At 44.0% G+C, this 27,762-nt stretch overlaps 1 protein-coding gene across 2 annotated transcripts; it reads left to right on the top strand.

Annotated features, from left to right (window-relative positions):
* Nucleotides 1-150: 150 nt before the first annotated feature.
* LOC106574311 (pyridoxal kinase-like) lies at nt 151-27,762 on the top strand. Of its 2 annotated transcripts, XM_014150144.2 has the most exons (11): nt 155-633; nt 5,962-6,016; nt 10,810-10,914; nt 13,313-13,396; nt 16,337-16,371; nt 19,592-19,677; nt 20,769-20,814; nt 22,482-22,593; nt 22,719-22,855; nt 25,059-25,125; nt 26,914-27,759. In XM_014150144.2, exons 1-11 carry the CDS (start codon nt 544-546, stop codon nt 27,030-27,032), a joined length of 936 nt encoding a protein of 311 aa, XP_014005619.1. In that variant the 5' UTR covers nt 155-543; the 3' UTR covers nt 27,033-27,759. The 2 variants fall into 2 exon arrangements, with proteins under 2 accessions (XP_014005620.1, XP_014005619.1); XM_014150145.2 differs by lacking the exon at nt 13,313-13,396 and having other exon boundaries at nt 151-633; nt 26,914-27,762.

The raw sequence follows: 27,762 nt of genomic DNA, 5'->3' as shown, positions 1-27,762 counted from the left end.
CTCTTGTTCCAAAGAAATGTCTAGTGTCCTCGCTCTGCTTGCTCCCATTACAGTCCTTTTAGACAGGGTTCTTTGCTTCTATTAATAATTCTATAGTAACAAAATCCCTGGCTCCAAATGTTTGGCTCCACCTACAAAATTTGTATTCATTTCATTCGAATTAGCTCCATGCTTCTTGTGTGCGCACAACACCTGCCCTTGAAATCCACCGATAACATCGTAAAGGACTACGGGTGGTTTGCATAGAAGCAACACACTTTTTTCTATTTCACAATATTGCTGTCACGTCCGTTCCGTTATTGCGCTTGTGATGTCAGTGGATTTAGGTGCCCGTCACGAATGCCTGAAGAATAATGATGTGTCTCGTCAATGAGCGTTTCTGTGTGGGTTCCATGTCCTTCAGTTTAGTGGCTGGATTCTGATTTTACCCTCACTGAAAACACCTTGGATTGTGGACTCGGGATCGCTGCTTTACGTGCAGTCCTGAACACAAAACCTGCGTTTGTTTTGCGCGGATTGTGTAGCGTGTTTTATTCTAACTTTATGCACGAAATGGAATGCAGAGTATTGTCAATTCAGAGTCATGTTGTCAGGGGATATGTTGGCAATAAATCGGCATCATTTCCGTTACAGGTAGGTATCTATTATATTCTGATACAATGTTTTGATGAGCTAATGTAACGCAATTGTGCGCCCGTGCAGGTAGCAAAAGGTCACATGGCAAATGCCCTTATGGCGCTCGCAGTGGTGATGACAATCCCTGAACACCAAATAAATAGAGATGATAGTGTATTTTACATGTAACAATCATTAGACATATTGTTATCAGCAGTGATAAATTGCGAGAATATTCATTCCATGATCATGCCTGTTGGATTATGCAGAACCCTGTAGCATGGACGTGTGTGACATTCGTGAAGAACATTCGGATTTTACTCTTGCAGCAATGCAATCTCGTCAATAGGGTCCGTGTGTCATCCGTTCATCCTCTTCCTCCTCGTAATCAATACCATCGTGACATCACCATTTTCTCATCCTCCTCATCACATTAGACACTGCTGTGATTTGGGTACCATGGTGGTCATTAGTTCCCTGAACAACGTTGTTTGTCATCCAAATGTACAGGTCCGTCATAGATGATGACCGTAAAGGCGTTTCAATTAGCTGGGAATCCTCAGTTTCTGCTGTCCTCAATTAGCTGGGAATCCGATGTGTCTGCTATCCTATCAGTCAAGAAAGACAGCAGAGAGATTCAACATGAATGACTGACGTATTTATCGTATATTCCTCTGACTGACGTCACTAAAGAGGAGACAGGAGCTTTTAATATAATTATCTTGATTAAACCCTGAGGCCAAAAATAATTCACTAAAATTATTTACCGCCTGTTTCAATTGGTTATATCCAGTGGCGATTTTAGCATGTATGTCTTGGTGTGGCAAATGCATGCCAGCAAAGCCATTACACAACACTAAACAATACATTAATTGTACTATGATGGACTGTTAGAGCCTACATAAAGCTGTCCCTTTCTTTTCAGCACCATGGAGTGAATCCTTACCACTGCTACACCTGGCTACATAAGTGGAGCCTTGTCTGGCAGCTAAACAGTTCATTCAGCCTCATTTACTGCCCTTTTAAAAAACATAGCTGATATGGCTGACTTGCTTAAACAAATGTGGTTTCTACTGACAATTGAGATGTACAAACTATGGCATAAGGGGACGAAAAGCGGATACGATCAATCCGTAATTCCGATTAAGACATTATTGAGCGAGTCTAGACAGACCTAGTACATATAATTATTTGTTCAGCACTTTTGAAATGTGCAGCGACAGAATTCAGAACATGGGCCATTCTTACAGTATTCACCCTGTACACCAAGTCAGAACCGTAGGATGAATAAAAGGGGGAATATAAGCAGACAATGAAAGCTCTTACAATATTCAATGATGACATTTCTCTAAAACAGTCTATAGGCTACATGTGCACCACCAAATCAGAACAGTAGGCTAAGTTATGGGGGAAAGGGACCAAATGATTAGGGAGAGGCACATGGGCTACTAACAGCTTACTGCACAACATACACTTAGTATAACTCTCTTAGCTACAGTATACATATCTCCCTGGCATATTACATCATTTATTCAGCAGCATACAATACATTTTTGGACTCACCTTGTTGTGCTGTAATCACTTGAACAGGAAGGTGGCACGGCGGTCCTTCTTGTGGGCAAATTTTGTCATCAAACTTTGTGATCAAAGTCTGCCATTCTCTGGATTTATGGTGCTTTCAAGACAACTGGGAACTCAAAAAAACAAGGTTGAGTCATGACGTCAGTGATCTTCAGGTTGCAGCTCTAGAAAGAGGCCAGAGTTCCCGACTTGGAATTCCAAATTGGATGACTGTTCAAAACGTATTTTCCCAGTCAGAGCTCGTTTTTTCCGAGTTCCCAGTTGTCTTGAACTCACTGAAGTCTGAGATTTCCCAGTTCCGAGTTTCCAGTTGTTTTGAATGTGGCAGAAGTCAGGCTGGATTGACAGTATGGCCAATGTATTAAACTTTTTCTGGCCCATGGTATTGCATGTGAATGTTTATCCTTTTAAGCTTGGAAAAGAGACCCTTAAACCCAGACTTGGACCACATATCCTCTCCACTGAATAGTAGGTTGGTGATTGCTTTGCAACACTTGCAGTTAGCCACTGATTCCTTCCAAACCACTCATTGTTGAATATGCGATTTCCAACTTGTTGTATAATGTTTATGTCCAATGGCCGATGAGCACCAATACGTTTTATCTATAATTTGTCTTCATAATGACAAGGATTAAAAATCATTTGCCAGTAGATTGTCCACTTGATTCATGATTATGACTGCTTGTCTAGCTTGCTAGCTAAGATTTTGAAAGTATGATGTTGAAATGATCAGTCCAATCAAAGCTACAGTCAAAGGTTTGGACACACCTACTCATTCAAGGTATTTTGACTATATTCTACATTGTAGAATAATAGGGAAGACATCAAAACTATGAAATAACACATATGGAATAAAGTAGCAATCAAACAAGTGTTAAACACATATTTTAGATTCTTCAAAGTAACCACCCTTTGCCTTGATGACAGCTTTGCACACTCTTGGCATTCTCTCAACCAGCTTCACTTGGAGTGCCTTTCCAACAGTCTTGAAGGAGTTCCCACATATGCTGAGCACTTGTTGGCTGCTTTTCCTTCACTCTGCGGTCCAACTCATCCCAAACCATCTCTATTGGGTTGAGGTCGGGTGATTGTGGAGGTCAGGTCTTCTGATGCAGCACTCCATCACTCTCCTTGATCAAATAGCCCTTACACAGCCTGGAAGTGTGCTGGGTCATTGTCCTGTTGAAAAACAAATGATCGATGGGATGGCGTATCGCTGCAGAATGCTGTGGTAGCCATGCTGGTTAAGTGTGCCTCGAATTTGAAATAAATCAGTTACAGTGTCACCAGCAAAGCACTCCCACACAATCACACCTCATCTTCCTATCTTCACAATGGGAACCACACATGCGGAGATAATCCTGCGGCTTTATTTACTCTGTGTCTCACAAAGACACGGCGGTTGGAACCAAAAATCTCAAATTTGAACTCATCAGACCAAAGACAGATTTCCACTGGTATAATGTCCATTCCTCATGTTTCTTGGCCCAAGCAAGTCTGTTCTTCTTATTGCTGTCCTTTAGTAGTGGTTTCTTTGCAGCAATTTGATCATGATGGCCTGATTCACACTTTCTCCTCTGAACAGTTGATGTTGAGATGTGTCTGTTACTTGAACTCTGTGAAGCATTTATTTGGGCTGCAGTCTGAGGTGCAGTTAACTCTAATGAACTTATCCTCTGCAGCAGAGGTAACTCTGGGTCTTCCTTTCCTGTTGCGGTTCTCATGAGAGCCAGTTTCATCATAGCTCTTGATGGTTTTTGCGACTGCACTTGAAGAAACCATCACATTTCTTGAAATGTTCCAGATTGACTGACCTTCATGTCTTGATGTAATGATGGACTGTCGTTTCTCTTTGCTTATTTGAGCTGTTCTTGCCATAATGGACTTGGTCTTTTACCAAATAGGACTATCTTCTGTATACCTGCCCTATCTTGTCACAACACAACTGATTTGCTCAAACTCATTAAGAAGGAAAGAAATTCCACAGATGAACTTTTAACAAGGCACACCAGTTAATTGAAATGCATTCCAGGTGACTACCTCGTGAAGGTGGTTGTGAGAATTCCAAGAGTGTGCAAAGCTGTCATCAAGGCAAAGGGTGGCTATTTTGAAGAATATCAAATATATTTTGATTTAGTTACTACATGATTCCATATGTGTTATTTCATAGTTTTGATGTCGTCACTGTTATTCTACAATGCAGAAAATAGTAAATAAAAAAATTAAAAAATGGAATGAGTAGGTGTGTCCTTTTGACTGGTACTGTATGACATGATTTAACGTCATTTATCTGTGTCCAATTACCTTGAGCCTTCTTGAATGGACACTTCTAATGTAAATCTATGGCAGCACACAAGGGGCTTGAATTTTCAAGCTCTCCCCGTAGATTTTGCAGTGACGTAGGGTCCCAATGATTGACAGAACACTGAGCCAATCACGGCGCAACTAGAGAACATTACCAACCCCTACGCTCTGTATTTTCTTCTGGCTGCCCCACCGCCACAGAAAGCACTGAACTAGGCATTTTGGAGCTACCTTACTCAAGAAAGCAAAAAAGAGACCATGTAACATTTTGCATGTTATTTTGGCATTAATACATGTCAAATATCAGTTTGCGAACAATGTAAAAAATTATTATTGAGATAATAAAGCCGCATACAAACATGGTCTTTATTTCGCTTTCTGACACCAAGTTAGAACTGTACGATAAATAAAGAGGGCATATAAGCGGACAATGAAAGCTCATAAAATATTAGATGATAACATTTCTCTAAAACAGGTTATAGGCTACATGCGGGGCTCAAAACAGGGACTCTGCCCCACCTGCCCTGAATGACGAGTCGCCACTGGTTATATCAATCTGTTGCATGTGAAGTCATGTAAGTAAAATCTATTAGTGTGGGTACTCTAAGTCAAAACCGTTGCCTTCTATTTATAGTAAGGTCAAGTCATGTTTAAAAATACAGTGCAGGAGTCAGTGTAACCATGAGGCTTTCCACCAGGTACATTATGTAATTTCAGTTGAAGACTACTAGGAACCCTATTGTACAGGTAGCTGAAACTGCTAGTCCAAATATAAGTAAAATGCCGGGTCATTTAAAACGTGTAGGGCTGTACTAGCTTTGTGGACTATTTCCACCGTATGATGTGGACTTAGACAAATTAAATGGGCCCCAATAGCCCAGGGGACCCTCACTGTTAGTCACTGACTCAACAGCTTTATAGGTAGAATACATTTCCGAATTGCATGCATTAAACACTACGAAAAATGTATTTTTAGTTGTGGAATAATACAAATGTATGGGGGGAAAATGTCCCTTTTCGGGGCTGGTTCAATGGCATTTTTAAATGGACCACCAAATCTCTAAATCTGGCCCTTTGTATAGCCTAGATCAGTGGTGTTCGACTCTTACCCTACGAGCTCCGGAGCCTGCTTGTTTTCTATTCTACCTGATAATTAATTGCACCACCTGGTGTCCCAGGTCTAAATCAGTCCCTGATTAGAGGGGAACAATGGAAAAAAAGCAGTGGAACTGGCTTCGAGGTCCAGAGTTCAGTTTGAGGGGCCTAAGTAATTAACCTACCCACCAGTGGTGGAGGCTGCTGAGGGGAGGACGGCTCAAAATAATGGCTGGAACAGATCAAATGGAATGGCATCTGATTCCATTCCACCAATTCCGCTCCAGCCATTACCACGAGCCGGTACCCACATTGTTCGTCTTCTTCGCGATGCTTTGATTAATGCTCTGTCTGTCTCTTCCACAGGTTCTGGGGTTTGAGGTGGATTCAATCAACTCGGTACAATTCTCCAATCATACAGGTACATATAATGTACAGCAGGGTTGGGGTCAATTCTATTTACATTTTAGTCAATTCAGGAAATACACTGAAATTTTACCTACCAAGAGAATTCTTGTCAGTTATAGTCACAGCTGTGTACATTCCCCCTCAAGCGAACACCAAGATGGCCCTCAAGGAACTTCACTGGACTTTATGTAAACTGGAAACAATGTTTCCAGTTTACATAAAGGCTGCATTTATTGTAGCTGGGGATTTTAACAAAGCAAATTTGAGAACAAGGCTACCTAAATTCTATCAGCATATTGATTGCCTGACACGCAGGGCTAATACTCTCGACCACTGCTGCTCTAACTTCTGCGATGCATACAAAGTGCAATCCACCACATTTAACCATGGAAAGAGGTCTGGAAATACGGCTGAAAATGAACAGTGTAGTTATTCCCTCCGCAAGGCAATCAAACAAGTGAAATGCCGGAACAGGGACAAGGTGGAGTCACAATTCAACGGCTCAGAAACGAGACGTATGTGGCAGGGTCTACAGGAAATCTACAAAAACAAAAACAGCCACGTCACGGACACTGACGTCACGCTTCCAGACAAACTAAACACCTTCTTTGCCCGCTTTGAGGATAATACAGTGCCACCGTTGCGGCTCGCTAACAAAGCCTACGTCTCCTTCTCCGTGGCCAACGTAAGTAAAACATTTAAACGTGTTAACCCTTGTAAGGCTGCTGGCCCAGACGGCATCCCTAGCTGCGTCCTCAGAGCATGCGCAGACCAGCTGGCTGGTGTGTTTACGGACAGATTCAATCGTTCCCCATCTCGGTCTGTTGTCCCTACATGCTTCAAGATTGTTCCTGTACCCAAGAAAGCAAAGATAACTGAACTAAATGACTACCGCCCCGTGGCAAGTGCTTTGAGAGGCTAGTCATATCACCGCCACCTTACCGGCCACTTCAGTTTGCATAGTGCCCCAACAGGTCAACAGATGACGCTATCGCCATCACAGGGCACACTGCACTACCCCCGCTGGACAAAAAGAATACCTATGTAAGAATGCTGTTCATTGACTACAGCTCAGCATTCAACACCATAGTACCCTCCAAGCTCATCATCAAGCTGGAGGCCCTGGGTCTGAACCCTGCCCTGTGCAACTGGGTCCTGGACTTTCTAATGGGCCGCCCCCAGGTGGTGAAGGTAGGAAACAACATCTCCACTTCGCTGACCCTCAACACTGGGGCCCCACAAGGGTGTGTGCTCAGCCCTCTCCTGTACTCCCTGTTCACCCACGACTGCGGGGCCATGCACACCTCCAACTCAATCATCAAGTTTGCAGACGACACAACAGTAGTGTGCTTGATCACCAACAATGACGAGACAGACTACAGGGAGGAGGTGAGGGCACTCGGAGTCTGGTGTCAGGAAAACAACCTCTCACTCAACGTCAACAAAACAAAGGAGATGATTGTGGACTTCAGGAAACAGCAGAGGGAGCACACCCCTATCCACATCGAAGGGACAGCAGTGGAGAAGGTGAAAAGTTTTAAGTTCCTGGGCGTACACATCACAGACAAACTGAAATGGTCTACCCACACAGACAGTGTGGTGAAGAAGGCGCAACATCCTTTACACTTTACTGCCCTTTGACCTCCTCCTGCGCCTCACATAAACCCATCCGGGTTACAGCACCAATGTTACCAACTGTAGTTTGAACCTGGGTCTCTTGTATGTCACAAGACTGTGTAGGCCGGCTTAGTCTCAGGAAAGGTTACTAATCAACATGCGAGCAAGGTTCTCTGAACCACCCTTGTTACAGGAGCCCCGTTTTGAAGTCAGTCAGTCTCACAGTAATCTCGCTCAGATATCCAGGGATTCTATGAACTGTCAGGCTGTGTCCCAAACCATGGACCCCTATTCCCTATATAGTGTCCTACTTTTGACCAGGGCTTATAGGTCTCTGGTCAAAAGTAGTGCACTATGTAGGGAATAGGGCGTCAATTTGGACGCAACCTCCAGGCACCGCCAATCACAGCCCAATCACTTCGCTGCCTGTTCACGCCTCGCTGCCGCACGAGTCACCTGCCGGCGGCCCAATGAGCCAATCACATCCAGCGCAGAGGAAACTCCAGCTCTGTTGTGATGTCAATAGTGACAGCAGAATGCACTGGATGCGGCTAGGGCTATTGTGTAACAATTGTGCCAAACGTTTTGGGGTTGTGGACACTGTTATAGCCTAGGATGGGAGGGGGCTGTTGGTCTTCGAGCTGAAGGTGAATGACATGGTAGACACCAGTGTGTTTGTGTGTGTCTGTGAAAGAAACATGTGAATGAGTGCTAATTGCGATCACACCACTCTCAGGCTCCTCTCGGTTTCCGTCTCTCACTTCATGTATCGCTCTGTCTGGAAAACCACGGATTCCTGCCTCACCCTGATGAGCAGCGTGTGCAAGAGGGAGAGGAAGTGAGTGATTGTGAGGGAGATTAAAAGAGAGCAGAGGGAAAAGTAAACTGTGTGTATCTGACGTATGTTTGAGGAATGACCCTATCTATTGCACCGCGTCAGTCAACATATGAATCAGCCAGCCTCTTGTGCCCGCTGGTGTGTTCTTGCTAAGTGTTCATTCATGGGCAGATGTCCTGGAGAGCACAACTGTGTCAAAGAGCCAGCTTGGCTGTGCTGACCTCATCCACTTGAATGATCCAGGTCACCCTTGCGAAAGAGGTTTTTAACCTCAAAGATCTTTCCTGGTTAAATAACGGTAAGCATTTATCTAGAAGGGTCTGTACTGTTCAACGAGGGGAGGCACTGTCCTGCAATCGTCACCCCTCTTAGAGCTCTCCTCTCTGGGCTTGGGGCCCAAGCTAATCCCTGGCCCCTCAGCCCTCACCATGCTATATGCTAGTCCCATAGCCCTCTCTGTCCACTTGTCACACAGGAATGTGGAATGAGTTTTACACGTGCTTTGAGTGATTTAAGCTTAAGTTTGTTATTAAGTTCAGGTTTGAAGTTATTTTGAATGCACCGAGGGAAAAAAAGAGTTGGTGCCTCTGGGGCAATTCAGACGGCTAATTAAGAACCATTTTACTGAAGAATGTGTTTGTTTTCAATTATTTCATTTGCTTATTGTGTATTGGTTTATGTTAATGTGTATATTAATGTGTATTGTTGTGTATTTGATACAAGGGTCATCTGTAAAAGAGACCTTGGTCTCAGCATGACTCTCTGTCAAAATAAAGAAAAAAATGAATTCAAAAATACAGATTTATTGGGACATCATGATGCCCAAAAAGTGCATAATGATTAAAAGACCCCATACACATCGCTCATGAATGATCCATCCCTGAATGCCTTCAAATGTGTTGCCACCTAAATCAGACTCATTCCTCCAGTTATTTCTGTTGTTACCTGCCATTCTTATGTCCCTGCACTGGGTTAATGGAAACTCGTTTTTGAAAAGACTTGGCTCAGACTTATCCTTTATAAGCAGTTCCATTTTGGCTAAGGATGAGAGAATACCACCTCTTTACTACTGCTTAAGGGTGCCCATTGTTCCAGGTTTTTAACTGTAGATTCTTTCGAGACGGGAACATGCAATATCGATTGGATCATTACTGTATCTACTAACTCGGTAGTCTTTTTTCTCATAAGCACACAATCACACACAGTTAATTGAGTTTCTGTGTGGAACATCACACATCATTTAGATTCTGGAACATCATAGCAATGGAGGCCCAAACCCTGCCCCAGTCATGAGGGTCACTCCGCTCATTACACATCAAACATTACTGCAATGAGGAGGATTCAGACTTTATTTATGTGAATGACAGTTTTATCTCTGGTTGTGTACCAAATGGCACCCTATTCCCTATAGTGGCAAAAGGGCTCTGGTCAAAAGTAGTGCACTATATTGGGAATGGGTACCATTTGGGATGTAACATTTTGTCTTTTCCTTTGCCCAATAGTATTCTTGCAAGGTTTTAAAGAACAGGGTTTTTTGCTGCGTGTGTGTGAAAGTGTCTCTCTGTGTTAGCTTTAGGGGGGCAAAGAGAAGCAGGGCCTGATGGGTAGATTCAGCTCAAAACGCAGTGGCGGTTATCTTCTCAGTGGGGAAGGATACGCAGCGTCTATCTCTGTCTCTACTTCACTCTGCACGTGCTGAAGAAAACGTGTGTGTGTGTGTGTGTGTGTGTGTGTGTGTCTTGGATTGTGACGAGCTGAAAATGCTCTTCCCAGCAGCGAGTTATGCAATTGCGACAGCAGAAAATTATGACGAATAGAGCCAGCCCTTTCTCTCCTTCCTTGGCTCCCTCCCCCCTCTATCACACACACACACACACACACAGACGAGCAGCGGCAACTCTTTATTGCTCTCAGCCTCTCAGGCTTTATTCTGGCCTGTTACTAGGCAACCAGCACCACACCATGTGATCTGCTGGGTGACTCACCTGAAGTGTGACATCACAATTCCTGCGGCACCGTCTCACTGTGGCTGGGGGCTTCTCTAGGCCTCCTCTGTGTAGAAAAAAACATCAGCTGTTAACGGTTAACTGTTTTTTTTTCATCATTTAAACCATAGAAATGAATTAAGATACTAGCCTATGTTGTGAACTGTCAGTTGCTCTGATTGTGTCCCGATTCTCCACACTTTCCCCAAAGTTGCACTGGCTCAATCCCTGTCATAGATTTAAAAGCATTGGTGGAGGGAGCCACCATTGTTAAATCCATTACAGGGGAAGTGTTGTCACTCTGTTGTGGAAATTGTCATGTTGTCTCCCTGACCCCTCACCTCTAACCCCTGACCTCTGTCCTAGGCTACTCCCACTGGAAAGGCCAGGTGCTGACCGCTGACGAGCTACACGTCCTCTACGAGGGGATCAAGCTCAACAACGTCCACCACTACGACTATGTTCTCACAGGTGAGACGCACACACAGAAAGAAGTGAAGGGTAGCGGTGCTAGCAGACGGGATGGTTGTTCGTTTATATCAAGTATTTATTTGATTGGTTAGACTGCCTTGTACACATTCACTGCTAAAAGCTGAATTGCAGTATACAGACAAAAAAGAAACAAGGAGAAAAAAAGGAGATAACAGTTAGCTAGCCGAAGAAACATTTTATAGAGAGCAGTTAGCTAAGTCAATAGCTTCAGAGAGTGCCTGCTTCTGGTCAAGGCGTACATTTTCTTCAGACAGATGTTGTCCTCGTCAGTCCTCAGCTCCCTCTGTAGCTTTCCAGGGAGAAGACAGGAAGCAGTAGATGGATATGAGCCTCATGGAGTCACCTAGACAGGGAGAAGACAGGAAGCAGTAGATGGATATGAGCCTCATGAAGTCACCTAGACATGGAGAAGACAGGAAGCAGTAGATGGATATAAGCCTCATGAAGTCACCTAGACAGGGAGAAGACAGGAAGCAGTAGATGGATATGAGCCTCATGGAGTCACCTAGACAGGGAGAAGACAGGAAGCAGTAGATGGATATGAGCCTCATGAAGTCACCTAGACAGGGAGAAGACAGGAAGCAGTAGATGGATATGAGCCTCATGGAGTCACCTAGACAGGGAGAAGACAGGAAGCAGTAGATGGATATGAGCCTCATGGAGTCACCTAGACAGGGAGAAGACAGGAAGCAGTAGATGGATATGAGCCTCATGGAGTCACCTAGACAGGGAGAAGACAGGAAGCAGTAGATGGATATGAGCCTCATGGAGTCACCTAGACAGGGAGAAGACAGGAAGCGGTAGATGGATATGAGCCTCATGAAGTCACCTAGACAGAGATGGTGTCGGCTGCAGGGTTTACAGAACCTAATGTCAGTCAGGCTGTCAGATGTTCGCCTGTAGCCACTGTTCTGTGGTGGCCGTCGTGCTCTGCTACCCCAGGCCCAGAGAGAGAGAGACGGAACAGAAACGCTGGCACTCCCTGATGGATTACGTCTCCTCTCCTATCACCTTGAGAGGGAGAGGAGAAGAGAAGAGAGAGGGAGAGAGAAAGAGGGAGCAGACACGCAGAGGAGAGGAGAGAGTGAAGGTCATGGTTTTATTCTTTCCGAGTCCTTGTGAATCCGTCGAGGTGTGAAATGTGGCTAAACTGGAATGTGTTGGAACAGCTACATTCTAGTTACCAGACTATTGGTTGGTCAGCTCTTTTATTAAGACAGACTGCTAGACATTTGGAAGTAATTGTTACGGACACACTAGAGTAGTTGAGACTTAAGAGGTGAGTACAGCTAAAAACATCAGTTAGGCTACGTACTGTATATCACCAACAGTGAAAAGGTTCACCTTAAATAGACTCTTAGGAGTGACCAAGACTATTAGCGTGTGAGACAGACAGCATTTGTCAGTTGAAACTTTGTCTGTAAGACACATAGCTTAGAAATGGGACTTACAGATGTATCTGCGGTCGCATACATGGCATGAGGTACACTGCGTATATCATCCAATAAGTGGATAAACTGAGTAAGTGAAGTTTGAGTTAGAATCTAGCCGTGCCAATTTGCTCCCTATTCCCAACTCTTCCCGTGGCCCTACATCTTCGTAATTTACAGATCGGTAAAATGTAAGAAATATGGTGGAAGCTCAACTAATACACTGCTCATGTAGTGCATAGGGATGTGTGAAAGTCACTCCTTAGTCTGAAGTGTCCCCACTTGCGCTGCCAAATAGCTAGCTTCAGGAGGGCGGTCATGTATATTTGCAAGGCAGAGGTCCTGTGTTCGAGCCCTCGGTATGTGCCAAGACGCTAAGCAAGCAGTGTGACGTTATTTCCACTCATACCTATCCAGACCCTTCAGATTGGCAAAAATCTAGGGTTAGGGGCTAGGAAGGGAATTGGTGTTGAGACAGTTAGCCCCTGTGTGTTTAAATTAGCCATGAGGACATGGGCTTTCCCTCACTGAGAGCCTGGTGGCCGAGCACAAAAGTGAGGCACCCACACAAACAAGCCTTACATCAGCATTCCCATTGAATCTTCTCCCTCTCTGTCTTCCTCTTTTCTGGCCTTTATCTCCTACCTACTGTACGTACAGCCAGCACTGCGGCGACAGCGGTCCTGCTCACATGCACACAAACACTGCAGAAAAGACTCCACCTGCCTCTATGCAAATACAATGAGAATCTCAGGCGTGACATGGTCCATGAAGAAGCATTAATTGGGTCCACTCTGAGAAAGCACTGACACCCTCACTGTCACACCATGATCCCTGATCCTGTCATTAGAGCCCTGGGTGAGGGGTTGTTTTTGTCTGCAGTGAACTGTATAAAACTTTGAGCCATTGAGAGTTGGTTTTGACCCAGAATCCTCTTCTCCCCTCAGGGTACACTCGAGACACTTCCTTTCTGGAGATGGTTGTGGACATTGTACAAGAGCTGAAGAGGGCCAATCCTAACCTTGTGTATGGTGTGTATCCCTCGCTATGTCACCCCTATGTGTGTGTGTTTTGCACATCTGTTCAAATTGACAGGGTGGGGTTCGACCACTGATGATCACAAGTTCAAGATACCTGTATGGGTTATTGTTAGGGCCAAGAGTTTTTCCTGACCACCTGACCTGACCAGGGAGAACTGGTCTAGAAAAACTCCTGGCCCTAGCTATTGTATCATCCTCGTCAGGTTGGGGTTGGTAGAAGCGTAAGGACACAAAGAGAAGAAACGCCTCACACTCTCATGCCTCCGAAGCAATACATTTAATAGATTTTATTTTTATTTCATTTTATTTTTATTTCTCCTTTATTTAACCAGGTAGGCCAGTTGAGAACAAGTTCTCATTTACAACTGCGACCTGGCCAAGATAGAGCAAAGCAGTGTGTCATGTCCTGACCCTAGTAAGATGTCATTTTCTATAGTAGAGTAGGGCAGGGCGTGACAGGGGGTGTTTTGGGTTGTTCTTGTTTTCTATTTCTATGTTTAAGTTCTAGTTTGTCTATTTCTATGTTGGGATTGTTTGGGGTTGATCTCTAATTGGAGGCAGCTGATCCTCACTGCCTCTGATTAGAGATCATACAGTATTTAAGTAGGGGTTTTTCTTATTGTTGTTTGTGGGTTATTATCTTTTGAGTAGTGTGTTTTCCTCTCTGCGTCACGGTTTGTTGTTTTTGTATTTTCAAGTATTTGGTGTTTTGCTAACGTTTCACAATAAGTAAAAGATGTGGAACTACAAACCTGCTGCATTTTGGTCCGATCCTTCAGACAGCCGTGACACAGTGCAACAAAAACAACACAGAGTTACACATGGGATAAACAAACGTACAGTCAATAACACAATAGAAAAATATATGAACAGTGTGTGCAAATGTAGTAAGATTAGGGAGGTAAGGCAATAAATAGGCCATAGTGGGGGAAAAAAATACAATTTAGCAATTAAACACTGGAGTGATAGATGTACAGAAGATGAATGTGCAAGTAGAGATACTGGGGTGCAAAGGAGCAAAAAAATAAATAGCAATATGGGGATGAGGCAGTTGGGTGGGCTATTTACAGATGCAATGATCGGTAAGCTGACAGATGTTATTCGACAGCTAAACTGCCTTCAGCCGGGTTTCAGGGTAATGCATGTGATGAAAGAAATAAGAATTCTGACATTTCACATTTTTTAAATAAAGTGGTGATCCTAACTGACCTAAGACGGGGGATTTTTACTTGGATTAAATGTCAGGAATTGTGAAAAACTGAGTTTAAATGTATTTGGCTAAGGTGTATGTAAACTTCTGACTTTAACTGTATTCAGACCCATTACTCAGTACCTTTTGCAGCCATTTCAGCCTACAGTTTTCTTGGGTATGATGCTATAAGCCTGGTACACCTGTATTTGGGGAGTGTCTCCCATTCTTCTCTGCAGATCCTTATCAAGGATCTCTCTGTATTTTGCTCCATTCATCTTTCCTTTGATCCTGACTAGTCTCCCAGTCCCTGTCGCTGAAAAACATCCCCACAGCATGATGCTGCCACCGCCATGCTTCACCATAGGGATGGTACCAGGTTTCCTCCAAACGTAACGCTTGTCATTCAGGCACCTTTAGGTGCCTTTTGGCAAACTCCAAGCGGGCTGTCATGTGCCTTTTACTGAGGAGTGGTTTCCGTCTGGCCACTCTACCAAAAAGGCCTGATTGGTGGAGGGCTGTAGAGATGGTTGTCCTTCTGGAAGGTTCTCCCATCTCCACAGAGGAACTATTGGGTTCTTGGTCACCTACCTGACCAAGGCCCTTCTCCCCCGATTGCTCAGTTTGGCCGGGCGGCCAGCTCTAGGAAGAGTCTTGGTGGTTCCAAACTTCTTCCATTTAAGAATGATGGAGGCCACTGTGTTCTTGCAGACCTTCAATGCTGCATACATTTTTTGGTACACTTCCCCAGATCTGTGCCTTGACACAATCCTGTCTCGGAGCTCTACGTATAATTCCTTCTACCTCAAGGCTTGGTTTTTGCTCTGACATACACTGTCAACTGTGGGACCTTATATGGACAGTTGTGTGCCATCCCAAATCATGTCCAATCAATTGAATTTACCACAGGTGAACTCCAGTCATGTTTTAGAAACATCTCAAAGATGAAACAGGTTGTACCTGAACTCAATTTCAAGTCTCATAGCAAAGGTGTCTGAATACTTATGTAAATAAGATTTTAAAAATATATTTTTTTAAATAAATTACCAAAGAAAATAGCTTCATCATTATGGGGTATTGTGTGTAGATTGATGAGGTAAAATGTTTATTTAATCAATTTTAGAATAAGTCTATAACGTAACAAAATGTGGAAAAAGGGAAGGGGTCTGAATACTTTCCGAATGCCCTCTATTTTAGATTAATTCTGCCTAGTTTTTTAATTCTGAACCTAAGTATACGGACGCCTTAAGCCCTTACTCCATTTAGAAAGAGTGCTGACAGGACAGTTGTTTCTGTATCAGCGAGTCCCAAGTAAATAATTCTCAATTAAGCTGCAAACTAAGATTAAAGTTGACATAATTTAATAACGCCCATGCATTTCCATGTAAATTAGCTGAACAACATGTAGGAGCAGGATGAATAAAACTGCTGTAAGCGCGTGTTTACTGTCTGTTCTGAGGGCAGTGTCGTATTCATTAGTGTACAACATAACAAAACATTTTGCAACAGAAAATGAAAACAAGAATTTCTTTGCTCGTGTAGTCCATCCCCATTTCGTCCCGTTATCTTCTGTGTGGTGTCTAGTGAATACGACCCAGGTGTTTGATGTAATTAGCTGATGATGAACTTAATCAGAAGACATCTTGGGTCAGCTTAACTTCGATATAAAACATCTGTAATGTCTGTGTAAAACTTGAGAGATCTGTGTTGGAGATTGAGTGTGTTCTCGTTTGCCTTTTCAGTGTGTGACCCGGTGCTGGGGGACCATGGCTCCATGGTGAGTACTTTGTGTTGTTGTCTTTTGCTGCCTGTATTTTGTATGTTTTATTGAACAGAGCAGAAAGGGATCATGAAAAGATAAGTGGGAAAGAGTTCATTGGAAGAGTTCATCATAGACAGTGGGTCGGATTTCAACCCACACTGACAATGGTAGGTATGTATCCTACACAATCCAGGCCACCAGAGAGTACTGTGCGTTTAATGAGGGATCAGATGGTACTAGTAAGTGACGTCACTACTCCTGCTCAATCTCATTCAATGGGGCAACACTGACCTTCAGCTTTACCTGACCAATGAGCTAAGCCTAAGACTGCGGTCACACTGAGATACAGAAAAGGAAATCCTATATGCATTCATCAATTGTCTGTTCAAGACAACTCTTTTTGGATGAGCTGCATATGTAAAAAGGCATGTTGAGCATTTTTTTGATGGATAATAATCTCCATTGTCCGCTGAAAAACCACCGGCAAAATTTTCAGACGCAAAGTCGCAATGTGGCCGTGGCCTTAGAGACCCACTTTCACTTTCTGCTATCCCTTGTCCTTTCTCTGTCTGTCTCTTCCTGTCCCTGTCTCTCTCTATCTCGCTCCCCCCCTCTTACTGGAATCTCTTCTTTACCTTGATGGGCTGAGCATCAGGGATCAGTCGACGTTATGTTATTGTTGCATCGAGGTGTGGGTGTGTGTGTGACGTGTGTATGTGTGTGTTGTGGAGGGTGGGTTGGGGTAGGTTAGACCACATCTCATTTCACAGTGACAGATGAAATTAACATGAGCCGAGCTGCCCTCGCTGTTTGTACGGAGAGAATTATGCGGAATCATTTGCTCGATTGTGACTCATTGTGCGTGCGTGCGTGCGTACGTGTTACAGTGTGCGTAGACTAGTATTTGTGTGTGTGTTTGATAGGTAGAGAGAGCACAAGGGCATACATGCATAATGTTTGTTGATGTATATAGTGACATTGAGAAAAATGGTGTGTATACTTGTTTGTTTGGACAAGATGTGCTCATCATTCTGATTGACTCAATGCATCCATCCTTTCCTTGTTATGCATCTCAGTAGTCTAAAGTTGCTTCCTTTCCTCGTCCCCTTTCCTTCATCTGCTCTGATCTGAGCTAGGCAGCAATTTCAGCTTGGTAGATAAATAAGGGCTGATGAGGAGAGGCAGCCACTTCAGGTGATTGAGATTAGAGGTCGACCGATTATGATTTTCAACGCCGATACCGATTATTGGAGGACCAGAAAAACCGCTACCGATTAATGGGCCGATTTTTATTTTTATTTTTTTTATTTGTAATAATGACAATTACAACAATAGTGAATGAACACTTATTTTAACTTAATATAATACATCAATAAAATCTATTTAGCCTCAAATAAATAATGAAACATGTTCAATTTGGTTTAAATAATGCAAAAACAAAGTGTTGGAGAAGAAAGTAAAAGTGCAATATGTGCCATGTAAAAAAGCTAACGTTTAAGTTCCTTGCTCAGAACATGAGAACATATGAAAGCTAGTGGTTCCTTTTAACGTGAGTCTTCAATATTCCCAGGTAAGAAGTTTTAGGTTGTAGTTATTATAGGAATTATAGGACTATTTCTCTATACCATTTGTATTTCATATACCTTTGACTATTGGATGTTCTTATAGGCACTTTAGTATTGCCAGTGTAACAGTATAGCTTCCGTCCCTCTCCTCGCCCCTACCTGGGCTCGAACCAGGAACACATCGACAACAGCCACCCTCGAAGCATCGTTACCCATCGCTCCACAAAAGCCGCAGCCCTTGCAAAGCAAGGGGAACAACTACTGCATGTCTCAGAGCGAGTGCCGTCACCGATTGAAACGCTATTAGCGAGCACCCCGCTAACTAGCTAGCCATTTCACATCGGTTACACCAGCCTAATCTCGGGAGTTGATAGGCTTGAAGTCATAAACAGCTCAATGCTTGAAGCATTGCGAAGAGCTGCTGGCAAACGCACGAAAATGCTGTTTGAATGAATGCTTACGAGCCTGCTGCTGCCTACCATCGCTCAGTCAGACTGCTCTATCAAATATCAAATCATAGACTTAATTATAACATAATAACACACAGAAATACGAGCCTTTGGTCATTAATATGGTCGAATCCGGAAACTATAATTTCGAAAACAAAACGTTTATTCTTTCAGTGAAATACGGAACCGTTCCGTATTTTATCTAACGGGTGGCATCCATAAGTCTTAAATATTGCTGTTACATTGTACAACCTTCAATGTTATGTCGTAATTATGTACAATTCTGGCAAATTAATTACGGTCTTTGTTAGGAATAAATGGACTTCACACAGTTCGCAACGAGCCAGGCGGCCCAAACTGCTGCATATACCCTGACTGCTTGCACGGAACGCAAGAGAAGTGACACAATTTCCCTAATTATAAGAAATTCATGTTAGCAGGCAATATTAACTAAATATGCAGGTTTAAAAATATATACATGCGTATTGATTTTAAAGAAAGGCATTGATGTTCATGGTTAGGTACATTGGTGCAACGACAGTGCTTTTTTTGCAAATGCGCTTGTTAAATCATCACCCGTTTGTCGAAGTAGGCTGTAATTCAATGAGAAATTAACAGGCACCGCATCGATTATATGCAACGCAGGACACACTAGATAAACTAGTAATATCATCAACCATGTGTAGTTAACTAGTGATTATGTTAAGATTGATTGTTTTTTATAAGATAAGTTTAATGCTAGCTAGCAACTTACCTTGGCTTCTTGCTGCCCTCGCGTAAAAGGTAGTCAGCCTGCCACGCAGGCTCCTCGTGGAGTGCAATGTAAGGCAGGTGGTTAGAGCATTGGACTAGTAACCGGAAGGTTGCAAAAACAATCCCCGAGCTGACAAGGTAAAAATCTGTCGTTCTGTCCCTGAACAAGGCAGTTAACCCACCGTTCCTAGGCCGTCATTGAAAATAAGAATGTGTTCTTATCTGACTTGCCTAGTTAAATAAAAATAAATAAATTTAAAAATCGGCAAATCGGTGTCCAAAAATACCGATTACCGATTGTTATGAAAACTTGAAATCATCCCTAATTAATCAGCCATTCCGATTAATCGGCCCTCCTCTAATTGAGATGCACCCTGTGTGTGTGCTTGCGTGTGTTTGTGCGTGTGTGTGTGCGCGAGTGTGTGTGTGTCTGCTGACTGGTACTGATGTGTTTCTTCCTGTCTCCAGTACGTTCCTGAGAACCTGCACCCGGTCTACAAGAACAAGGTAGTGCCAGTGGCCGACATCATCACACCCAATCAGTTTGAAGCAGAGTGAGTAATAGTGAACCTATACAGCTGCTGCGTGTGTGTGTGTGTGTGTGTGTGTGTGTGTGTGTGTGTGTGTGTGTGTGAGAGAAACGGAGTGTTAAATAACCACAGGGACTGTATCGTATCTGTTACGATCACGAAGCCGCATCCACATCCTAATCAGCTACATTGATGTCATTTTACTCAATATCCTATCAAATGACATACAGATACACCAAAGGCCTATGTATGGTGTGTAGCATGTCACTTAGATGGCTGCTACACTGAGTTGATGGTTCTTGATACCCAGTCACTCCTCTCTGTGTTTGTCTGCTTGTCTTTTTGTCTGTATTCCTTCATCATTGTTCCTGTGTTGGTTTGTGTGTGCTGTGTCGGTTTGTGTGTGCCGTGTCGGTTTGTGTGTGCCGTGTCGGTTTGTGTGTGCCGTGTCGGTTTGTGTGTGCCGTGTCGGTTTGTGTGTGCTGTGTCGGTTTGTGTGTGCTCCACTGCTTCTCCCCTCCCTCCTTTCAACCCTACTTCTGAACCACCTCCTCACTCGTCACTGCAATCCCAGTTCTAGTGGTGCACAGGGTCCCTCTGATGGATACCCATGGAATTACAGATGAATAATAATATACTGTCCGTTGTGTCTGAAGTGTTTCCACAGCCTAATGATAGTCTCAGTCGTTTAACTTGGAGATGATGGCGTAAATGTTGCTCACTCTCTCTCACTATGGCACTAGAACACTATAGAAGAACACTAAACAGACTCTTCCTTAGACTGTTTGTTGGTTGCTGTTTACAATGAATGTGGTGTTTGTGTCAAGCAGAGGAGGCTGGTGGGGCGAGCTATAGGAGGACGGGCTCATTCTAATGACTGGAATGTTATGAATGGAACAGATGTGTTTGATACCGTTCCAGTTATTCCATTCTAGCCATTGCAATGAGCCCGTCCTCCTATAGCTCCTCCCACCAGCCTCCTCTGGTGTCCAGGTTAAATTACTGTGTGTGTGTGTGTGTGTGTGTGTGTGTGTGTGTGTGTGTGTGTGTGTGTGTGTGTGTGTGTGTGTGTGTGTGTGTGTGACCTTATTAATGTGCCCATGTTTGTCCTCCAGGCTCCTGACAGGGAAGAACATCAGCACAGAGAAAGATGCAGTGGAGGTGAGTCTTAGACACCATAGAACATGCAGCAGATATATTATGTTGCAAAGTTGTCATCAAGTCATGTCAAACTTTGTACATAAACCATGGGCCATGTTTGAACACCAATAAAATTGATTCTTCCTTCCTTGAGGTATTCACTGATATGTAAGTAAGCAGATGGCATCCACCCCATTGTTTTCACCAAGCCTTCCATGACAGCTGTGATTTCCTCAAGGCAAAAATAAATGAAGGGTGTATTTAAAAAATATATATATATATTTATGCTTTATTACACTGAACACACCTGACAGGTGTGGCATATCAAGAAGCTAATTAAACAGCATGATCATTACACAGGTACACCTTGTGCTGGGGACAATGAAAGGCCACTCTAAAATGTGAAGTTTTGTCACACAGCACAATTACGCAAATGTCTCAAGTTTTGAGGGAGTGTGCAATTAGCATGCTGGCTGCAGGAATGTCGACCAGAGATGTTGCCAGATAATTGAATGTTAATTTCTCTACCATAAGCCGCCTCCAACGTTTTAGAGAATTTGGCAGTTTATCCAACCGGCCTCACAACCTCAGGACCACGTGTAATCACGCCAGTCCAGGACCTCCACATCCAGCTTCTTCACCTGCGGCATCGTCTGAGACCAGCCCCCCGGACAGTTGATAAAACTGGGTTTTCACAACCGAAGAGAAACTGTCAGAAACTGTCTCAGGGAAGCTTATCTGTGTGCTTGTCATCCTCACCAGTGTCTTGACCTGACTGCAGTTCGGCGTCGTAACTGACTTCAGTGGGCAAATGCGCACCTTCGATAGTCACTGGCACGCTGGAGAAGAGTGCTTTTCATGGATGAATCCCGGTTTCATCTGTACCGGGCAGATACAGACAGTGTATATGGTGTCGTGTGGGTGAGCGGTTTGCTGATGTCAACATTGTGAACAGAGTGCCCCATGGTGGTGGTGGGGTTATGGTGTGGGCAGGCATAAGCTATGGACATCGAACACAATTGCATTTTATTGATGGTAATTTCAATGCACAGAGATACTGTGACGTGCCATTGTCGTGCCATTCATCTGCCGCCATCACCTCATGTTTCAGCATGATAATACACGGCCCCATGTCGCAAGGATCTGTACACAATTTCTGCAAGCTGAAAATTTCCCAGTTCTCCTATGGCCTGCATATTCACCAGACATTTCACCCATTGAAAATGTTTTTGATGATCTGGATCTATGTGTACGACAGCGTGTTCCAGTTCCCGCCAATATCTTGCATCTTCACACAGCCATTGAAGAGGAGTGGGACAACATTCCACAGGCCACACAATAAACAGCCTGATCAACTCTATGCGAAGGAGATGTGTCACGCTGCATGAGGCAAATGGTGGTCACCAGATACTAACTGGTTTTCTTATCCATGCCCCTACCTTTTTTTTAAGGTGTCTGTGACCAACAGATGCATATCTGTATTCCCAAGAAGGTTGGAGATGGGGATTGAAGCCCTGTCTCTGCTGGGGAGGCATGCATATGTGCTGGGCGTTACCAACTCAACCATGGCTCTGCACAGAAGGGTGCATTTTTTAAGTATTTGATTTTGAATAGGGACGTGGCACCATTAGATGTAGTAGGGAGTTGACCTTTGACCCTTTTCCCCTGGCTGCTGCCTCCTTCCCCAGGTGATGGACCTGCTCCATAAGATGGGTCCTGACACGGTGGTCATCACCAGCTCTGACCTGCCCTCGCGTCTGGGAGACCGCTTCCTTGTGTCCCTGGGCAGCCAGAGGACGTGTAAGTGTGTGTGTGGTCAAGAGTGGGCAAACTAACAATGACAATGAGTAATTGATGTAACTGTCATGGTTTTATATCCCATCTGTGAATCATTGGTGTAACATTTCCTCTTCTTGCATCTCCAGTGATGCCTGATGGTACCAAGTCCACCCAGCGGGTCCGTATGGAGATCCCCAAGGTGGACGCTGTGTTTGTGGGGACAGGGGACCTGTTTGCTGCGATGCTGCTGGCCTGGACTCACCACTACCCCAACGACCTCAAGGTCTGCAGTGTACACTAAAGCCAGTTATAAAACCTAAAGGACTCATTTGGCACAAAAGACTGATTGTAAGGTATAAGGTGAAGTTGCCCCTACCTAGACCATTGGTCACCAACCATTTCTGAGTCAAAATGCAAGTCGAGATCTACTGCTCAGATTTATTTTTAAACATGACTTTAAAAAAGTAAGCCTATGCAACATTAACCAATTTAAAACAGTTCTGTAGCAATGAGGTTTGTGCAGTAGGCTATAGGCCCACTATAGTATCACTGCATATTGGCTACGCTTGAATTGCCCTGCCAAAGTTGTTCTTCTCAGACCATTTTGAAATTGTTTCACAATGTTTGGTATCAGGTACGAAGGTAAGACCCAAGTGCAGACTGTGTGAAGTAACAATGTTTAATGTAACCACAGGGGCAAGGAAACGACAGGTCAAGGCAGGCAGGGGTCGATAATCTAGAGTAGGAGCAAAGGTTCAGGACGGCAGACAGGCTCAGGCAGAGTGATCAGGCGGGCGGTTACAGGGTCAGGACAGGCAAGGGTCAAAAACCAGGAAGACGAGAAAAAGAGAGTCTGGGGAAAAGACAGGCGCTGACAGGACGAACGCTGGTAAGCTTGACAAAACAAGACAAACTGGCAACAGACAACACAGGTATAAATACACAGGGGATAATGGTGAAACGGGCGACACCTGGAGGCGGGTGGAGACAATCACAAGGACAGGTGAAACAAATCAGGGCGTGACAGTTTTGGTATATGATCAAACTGGTAATAGATCATTCGTTATATTCCTTGTGAGGCACAGCTGAGTGAGCATAATCATTAGCATTTTTTTTTTTTACTAGACTGATGGCCTGCGTCTGACGGTCAATCTGAGGGGAGGGAGCAGCGTTGAGGCTGCCTCTTACCTGACTCACCACCCCCCTCTCTCTCTCTCCCTCCGCTCGGAAAAGGGGACACAGTCTTCCAGCTGATAGCAAAACTCAAGTCGCACTGCATTATTTCTGCCTGATGCACCAATTCATGTTGTTACTCCAATGACCAGACAAGTGAAATATTCTTTGATATTAAAAAAGACACAAGCCACTAATAATAACAATGCAAGCTTATCGAAACACTTTGCTATACTCATTCATTGCAGCTGCAGTGCTGGTCGTAGGGAAGTAGGGAGATCGCACGTTGTGTGACTTATAAAACTGTTGAACAAAGTGTTGACAGTGCTGAATAACAACTTAAACAGGAACTTACTCATAAAAACATCAGCACTTTGCTGTATTTGTTGAGTCTCTAGTCATGGTTTTAAAAGTTTTGAAATCTCACATTACCAACTTTGCTGTGCGTTCGAGGCTTCTTTTTACAGTCTATGGCGCAAGGAAACTGTAGACACGGTGATCTGTGCTATGTGATTGGCTAGCGGTAGACCTATAGGTGCACTTGATTTGCTCTCTGGGCCTGCCGGGTAGGCAGAGTTCTACCTTCAGACACATGAAATTGTTTAAAATGGTAACACTTTGCCTTCCTGGCGCTAGGGCTGCTGAATCAAGTGCACCTACCCCAACAGCATGAAACAAATTTTAAAAAAGAGGAACGCAAGGCTTTATCATTCGATGTTTTACAGAAATGTTTTGGTGATCGACTAGGAATAGCTGGGAGATGGACCAATCGCGATCGACCGGTTGGTGACCACTGCCCTACATGCTGATCTTGAGTCAGTCTTGCATTTCCCCCACTAATGGTGAAGATTGGGGAAGGGGAAGATGATCCGAGATCTAGGGGAAACTTCACCCCTGAGTGTGATAGTAATGGCCCTCCATGGTGCTGCCCATGCTGTCACAGAAGCAATCAATAGAATAGATTGGAGGTGCACCGTCTAGGTTTTATAGCTCTCTCTCTTATAGCTAAAGCTCACCACTGATACTGTCAGAAAGACTTAGAATAATAGTGATATCAATCAGTCAGCTACGTTCCCACCATTCGAACTTCACCTAAAAATTCTCAAGGTAACTTGATAGTTGTGGTATGCTGCCGCTCTTACCAATATTTCAAATATTGTCTGGACCACTGACGGGGTGCTCAGTCCTAGGATTTTAAAACCGCAATTGTAAAAGAAGGATCGGGATGGCAGCTGAATTTCCTTTGAAAGTTTCAACATTGCTTTGACAAACAAGACTCTGTCTTTCTCTCTCTCTCTCTCTCTCTCTGTTAGACTGCATGTGAGAAGACTTTCTCAGTCATGCATCACGTTATCAAGAGGACCATCTCCTATGCTCACGGTAAGACAAAATTAAGCATAATTTTACTCGCTGTAAGAAGTGTTTGTGTGTATACAGTGAGGGAAAAAAGTATTTGATCCCCTGCTGATTTTGTACGTTTGCCCACTGACAAAGAAATGATCAGTCTATAATTTTAATGGTAGGTTTAATTGAACAGTGAGAGACAGAATAACAACAACAAAAAATCCAGAAAACGCATGTCAAAAATGTTATAAATTGATTTGCATTTTAATGAGGGAAATAAGTATTTGACCCCCTCTCAATCTGAAAGATTTCTGGCTCCCAGGTGTCTTTTATACAGGTAACGAACGGGCTGAGATTAGGAGCACACTCTTAAAGGGAGTGCTCCTAATCTCAGCTTGTTACCTGTATAAAAGACACCTGTCCACAGAAGCAATCAATCAATCAGATTCCAAACTCTCCACCATGACCAAGACCAAAGAGCTCTCCAAGGATGTCAGGGACAAGATTGTAGACCTACACAAGGCTGGAATGGGCTACAAGACCATCGCTAAGCAGCTTGGTGAGAAGGTGACAACAGTTGGTGCGATTATTCGCAAATGGAAGAAACACAAAAGAACTGTCAATCTCCCTCGGCCTGGGGCTCCATGCAAGATCTCACCTTGTGGAGTTGCAATGATCATGAGAACAGTGAGGAATCAGCCCAGAACTACATGGGAGGATCTTGTCAATGATCTCAAGGCAGCTGGGACCATAGTTACCAAGAAAACAATTGTTAACGCACTACGCCGTGAAGGACTGAAATCCTGCAGCGCCCGCAAGGTTCCCCTGCTAAAGAAAGCACATATACATGCCCGTCTGAAGTTTGCCAATGAACATCTGAATGATTCAGAGGACAACTGGGTGAAAGTGTTGTGGTCAGATGAGACCAAAATGGAGCTCTTTGGCATCAACTCAACTCGCCGTGTTTGGAGGAGGAGGAATGCTGCCTATGACCCCAAGAACACCATCCCCACCGTCAAACATGGAGGTGGAAACATTACGCTAAGGGGGTGTTTTTCTGCTAAGGGGACAGGACAACTTCACCGCATCAAAGGGACGATGGACGGGGCCATGTACCGTCAAATCTTGGGTGAGAACCTCCTTCCCTCAGCCAGGGCATTGAAAATGGGTCGTGGATGGGTATTCCAGCAAAATGACCCAAAACACACGGCCAAGGCAACAAAGGAGTGGCTCAAGAAGAAGCACATTAAGGTCCTGGAGTGGCCTAGCCAGTCTCCAGACCTTAATCCCATAGAAAATCTGTGGAGGGAGCTGAAGGTTCGAGTTGCCAAACGTCAGCCTCGAAACCTTAATGACTTGGAGAAGATCTGCAAAGAGGATTGGGACAAAATCCCTCCTGAGATGTGTGTAAACCTGGTGGCCAACTACAAGAAATGTCTGACCTCTGTGATTGCCAACAAGGGTTTTGCCACCAAGTACTAAGTCATGTTTTGCAGAGGGGTCAAATACTTATTTCCCTCATTAAAATGCAAATCATTTTATACATTTTTTTACATGCGTTTTTCTGGATGTCTTTGTTGTTATTCTGTCTCTCACTGTTCAAATAAACCTACCATTAAAATTATAGACTGATCATTTCTTTGTCAGTTGGGAAACGTACAAAATCACCAGGGGATCAAATACTTTTTTCCCTCACTGTATGTGCTTGTGTTTAAGATGCTTGAGCGTTCATTTGCTCCTTCTGTCTTTGTTTTTCTCTTTCTCTGGGTTATTCTCTCTCCTCTTTTTCCCCCCTCCATCTTTCTCTCTCTTTCTCTCTTTCAGAGTTAGCAGGGCCTGGCCGAAAACCCAGCCCACCTCAACTGGAGCTGAGAATGGTTCAGAGCAAAGCGGACATCGAGGACCCCGCCATCGTGATGGAGGCTACTGTCCTAACCCTATAGAGCCCCACACCCCATCTCCCCCAACCCCCCACCCCCCGACCCCACCCCTCCACCCGCGCCACAACCGCACAATGTATAGGTGTTGTACATTTTGATCTGTAATGTGACATTGCCTTAGAAATCTCTTACAGAGCACAACATTTCCATATGAGGAGACTTAGCAGGGTATGGATGGACAGACTGGGGGGTGAGCAGAGGAGGGGAAGACCTGAGTGGGCCGGGGTGGGGGGCTACTGCACCTCACACACCTCCCTTTGACAACCTGGTCTCTCTCGGCCTCTCTTCATCTCTCCCACTCCCTCTATGAGCTCGCCTAACCTCTTGGTTTGTCCTGCACACACAGCTTCACAGCCCAGCCCAGGCCTAGACTATTCCAAGGCCAGGCATCACAGGGCTTAGGCCTATTGGAGTTGCAGCACTAGCTAACTACGGTGGCAATGTGGTGGCCCAGGCTAGCTAAGGCCGAGGTTATATCTGGTAGAGGTCGATCGATTATGATTTTTCGACACCGATACCGATTATTGGAGGACCAAAAAAGCCGATACCGATTATTCGGCCGATTTTGTAAACATATATATTTGTAATAAGGACAATTACAACAATACTGAATGAACACTTTTATTTTAACTTAATATAATACATAAATAAAAATCTATTTAGTCTCAAATAAATTATGGTTTAAATTTGGTTTAAATAATGCAAAAACACACTGTTGGAGAAGAAAGTAAAA

The sequence above is a fragment of the Salmo salar genome, chromosome ssa16 (genome assembly GCF_905237065.1).
Source record: "Salmo salar chromosome ssa16, Ssal_v3.1, whole genome shotgun sequence".
Taxonomy (NCBI): domain Eukaryota; kingdom Metazoa; phylum Chordata; class Actinopteri; order Salmoniformes; family Salmonidae; genus Salmo; species Salmo salar.
This window is presented reverse-complemented; position numbering and strand designations above follow the sequence as displayed.